Below are 4,022 nucleotides of genomic sequence, written 5' to 3' on the forward strand. Positions count from 1 at the left end.
GAAATTAGAAAAATTACCCAAAAAAAATCATTTTTACCCCATTTTGGGTAATTTACCCCGGTTCCCCGACCGCTGCTGTAAACCCTCTTACATGTATACTACAACTCGGATCCTTATCATATTGACTACCCCTATTTTTAAGTAAATCTACTTCAGATTTGATGATTGGAGTGAAATTATTAATACAGTTGTTGTTTAATTACGGTTGAAACAAAAAATAGGGATTTAATTAAGTTTATAATATGAAAATGTAGTATGCATTATACATGATGAGGATATCAGGATGCAGCCGTGATTTTCTGTGTTGTCTAGATTTTGTGTGGTCGGTGCTGGCTGGCTGGGATCAAGGGATCTCCGTGAGCAAAATTAATGCGGTAATTGCGTTTTGCAGATGCTGGGCATCGACAGCGAGTTCTGTTTGGTCGAATCCTTCATAACGGGCGTCGTGGATAATTGGTCGGAGACCCTGAGACCTCACAGGAACAAGTTCACCGTGGTAATTTGCGTCGTGATGTTCCTTTTAGGAGTTCCTATGGTTACACATGTAAGTTTTAAACTCGAAACTTCTGATTCGATTTCCGTGCGTCGTGCTGGATGGAAGAAGTAGGCGGCGGTGGAAGAACAAGAAGAAGCAGAGACGTGCGAGCGGTTTCAGCTCTCTCTCTTTCTCTGTATTCTCAATTTTCGACGTGCCCTCGGAATACTCACAATTTCCCGGGCAATGGCAAAACCCGACCAACCAGAGCAAACAACCGCCCGTCTCTACACCACCCAGCAGACGCCGGGGGTCGTCTTATTAATATGAAGCTTTCCGCTCGTCCCCCCGTTACATTTACTTCTTGACGGAGTTCTTATTTATTTCTTCCTTTTTTTTTTGTTATGCAACTTCCACAAAACATCCTCGTCCCATCCCCCCTTTCGTTCGTTTGGGGGGTTGTAAAACCCGGGACTATATTTTGTTGCGTTTGCCTTTTATTATGAAATATAGCCTAGCTGTAGTCTGCTTTCATTTTCCGCTTTTACTCTCTCGGACTGGATGCGAAAACAAGGGTGGAGAACTAAAATTCTTCTTCCCTCATCTCACGCCTTTATTACACCTAATACCGATACCAAACTTTTAATCAACTATAAATTATGTAATTTAATAAGGAAACGGATAAAAGCAGTATCCTTTTTTTTGTTAAGATTTTTTGAAAAAAAATACTTTTGCAATTTTTATTACATTACATACATTTATTGATCAACTTTGTTAATTATTTATATGAAAACTAGAAATACCGCAAATAGATTCACTGTAAAGGTGACAATTTCGATAAGATCTTATAGGATTATTGAGAAATTACATAAAATTGGAGCTGCGAGTAAATGCTTTATCTTGCTTATAAATAAATATTACATGACAACAGTTTTATCATAACATTCTTTTTTCTATGAAATTATAAATAAAATATACAGTTTTGAAGTTATTCACTCAAATTAAAAATAATTGTTTTGGTAAATTATATAAATGTTGTTTATGTATGTAATAAATAATAAAAATTATACAATATTCGAGCTGAAAACACTGAAAGTATGAATTATATATAAACTGTTTACATTTTAGTAAATGTAATCAAATATTGTGTAAATACATTACGCTAAAGGTGTAGATCAAATATTCAAACTCAATATTTTTGCAGACATGTTCGTGAGTGCTGTAATGGAGAAAGCAAACAGTTTTAGATAAAATTTTCAACTAAAAACGAAAAATAGCAAAAAATTATTTCCAAATTTATTATTTATTAAAAATGTATTATTAGCAATATTTGCCTTTAAAAATTATCTTAATTATCAATTAAGTGCGTAATTAAAAATATAGACAACATCTTAAGAATAGAATAGATAAAAATGATGTCTTAATCTGAAGATTAAATTGACTTAATTTTGTTTATTATTTAATTAATTATTTACGTAATTACGAAAACTGTTATATCTTATTAAAAATTAAGTTTCTGCTTATGTGAAGTAATATTTTCATAAAGTTTTGGTTAAAGAAAACTTGTAATTATTATAGATTATAAAATTCTGTTTAAAAGTTGATAATTTAATCATAGTAAAGTAATAGAAGAATCAAAGTTCACAGACATAATTTGCATGGGAAATGTAGCTTAAACGCAAATCATAAAATTAATCTTAATAGGACATGCATGTCCTATACGTATCCCTTTTACAGCCGCACCTTTAACAACAACAAAAAAGAGAATTATTTTTATGTTTGCTCGAGTAATTTGCGTTTGCATTCGCATTATTTTTTTTTCCAATTTCAATGTTTCTTTTGTACACAAACACACGTTTTATTTTATTGTTTCGTTTTCTGCTTCGTTCATTTGTGTTTTTCCTATTTCGAAGGGTGGCATGTACATTTTCCAACTGATGGACTATTACTCTGCGAGCGGCATGTCCCTGCTGTGGGTCTGCTTCTTCCAGACCGTCGCAATTTCCTGGATATTCGGCGTGGACAAATTGAGCGAGTGCATCGAACAAATGATAGGGGAAAAGCCCAACAAGTTCTGGACTATCTGCTGGAAATACTGCGCCCCATTTGTGATGATAGTAAGAAACCAAAAAAAAAAAATAATAATAATAAAGAAACAACTACGAAAAAAGTTGTGCAAGATTTATTTTTAAACTTACAATTGGACATAAATAACTTGAAAGTATTGAACTTTATACATTTATCATTTCGCTTCTTTAATAACTTTAAAATTGATATAAAAATTTACTCAATTACAGTAATTAAAAAAATTGATAAATTTATTTAATTATTTCTTTAATTACTTTTGGATTATTTACTTATTAAGAATACAATTTCTGATCCAATTATGTAATTTAATAAGGAAACGTATAAAAGCAGTATCCTTTTTTTGTTAAGATTTTTTGAAAAAAATACTTTTGCATTTTTTTATTACATTACATACATTTATTGATGAACTTTGTTAATTATTTATATGAAAACTGGAGATACCGCAAATAGGTTCACAATTTCGATAAGATCATCTTAAGATCTTATAGAATTATTGAGAAATTACATAAAATTGGAGCTACGAGAAAATGCTTTATCTCGCTTAAAAATAAATATTACATAACAAAATTATAAAAAAATTGTTGTGACCGCGAAATTGTTTTGGTAAATTATATAAATGTTGTGTATGTATGTAATAAATAATAAAAAATATCTAAAATTACACAATATTCGAGCTGAAAACACTGAAAGTATGAATTATATATAAACTGTTTACATTTTAGTAAATGCTGGAAACACTGCGCCCCATTTGTGATGATAGTAAGAAACCAAAAAAAAAATAATAATAAAGAAACAACTACGAAAAAAGTTGTGCAAGATTTATTTTTAAACTTACAATTGGACATAAATAACTTGAAAGTATTGAACTTTATACATTTATCATTTCGCTTCTTTAATAACTTTAAAATTGATATAATAATTTACTCAATTACAAGTAATTAAGAAAATTGATAAATTTATTTACTTATTTCTTTAATTACTTTTGGATTATTTACTTATTAAGAATACAATTTCTGATCCAATTATGTAATTTAATAAGGAAACGGATAAAAGCAGTATCCTTTTTTTGTTAAGATTTTTTGAAAAAAATACTTTTGCATTTTTCATTACATTACATACATTTATTGATGAACTTTGTTAATTATTTATATGAAAACTGGAGATACCGCAAATAGGTTCACAATTTCGATAAGATCATCTTAAGATCTTATAGAATTATTGAGAAATTACATAAAATTGGAGCTACGAGAAAATGCTTTATCTCGCTTAAAAATAAATATTACATAACAAAATTATAAAAAAAATTGTTGTGACCGCGAAATTGTTTTGGTAAATTATATAAATGTTGTTTATGTATGTAATAAATAATAAAAATTATCTAAAATTACACAATATTCGAGCTGAAAACACTGAAAGTATGAATTATATATAAACTGTTTACATTTTAGTAAATGCTGGA

At 29.3% G+C, this 4,022-nt stretch overlaps 1 protein-coding gene across 1 annotated transcript in view; it reads left to right on the plus strand.

Moving 5' to 3' along the window:
• Positions 1 to 334: 334 nt before the first annotated feature.
• LOC108564453 (sodium- and chloride-dependent GABA transporter 1-like) overlaps positions 335 to 4,022 on the plus strand; it is a 5,156-nt gene continuing 1,468 nt past the window's right edge. Inside the window, exons 1-2 of the mRNA XM_017923501.1 lie at positions 335 to 544; positions 2,389 to 2,592. Coding sequence (XP_017778990.1) covers positions 392 to 544; positions 2,389 to 2,592 — 357 coding nt within the window. The 5' untranslated portion in view covers positions 335 to 391. The remainder of the gene's footprint in view (positions 545 to 2,388; positions 2,593 to 4,022) is intronic.

The sequence above is a fragment of the Nicrophorus vespilloides genome, unplaced genomic scaffold (assembly GCF_001412225.1).
Source record: "Nicrophorus vespilloides isolate i.1.1-1 unplaced genomic scaffold, Nicve_v1.0, whole genome shotgun sequence".
NCBI classification, from domain to species: domain Eukaryota; kingdom Metazoa; phylum Arthropoda; class Insecta; order Coleoptera; family Silphidae; genus Nicrophorus; species Nicrophorus vespilloides.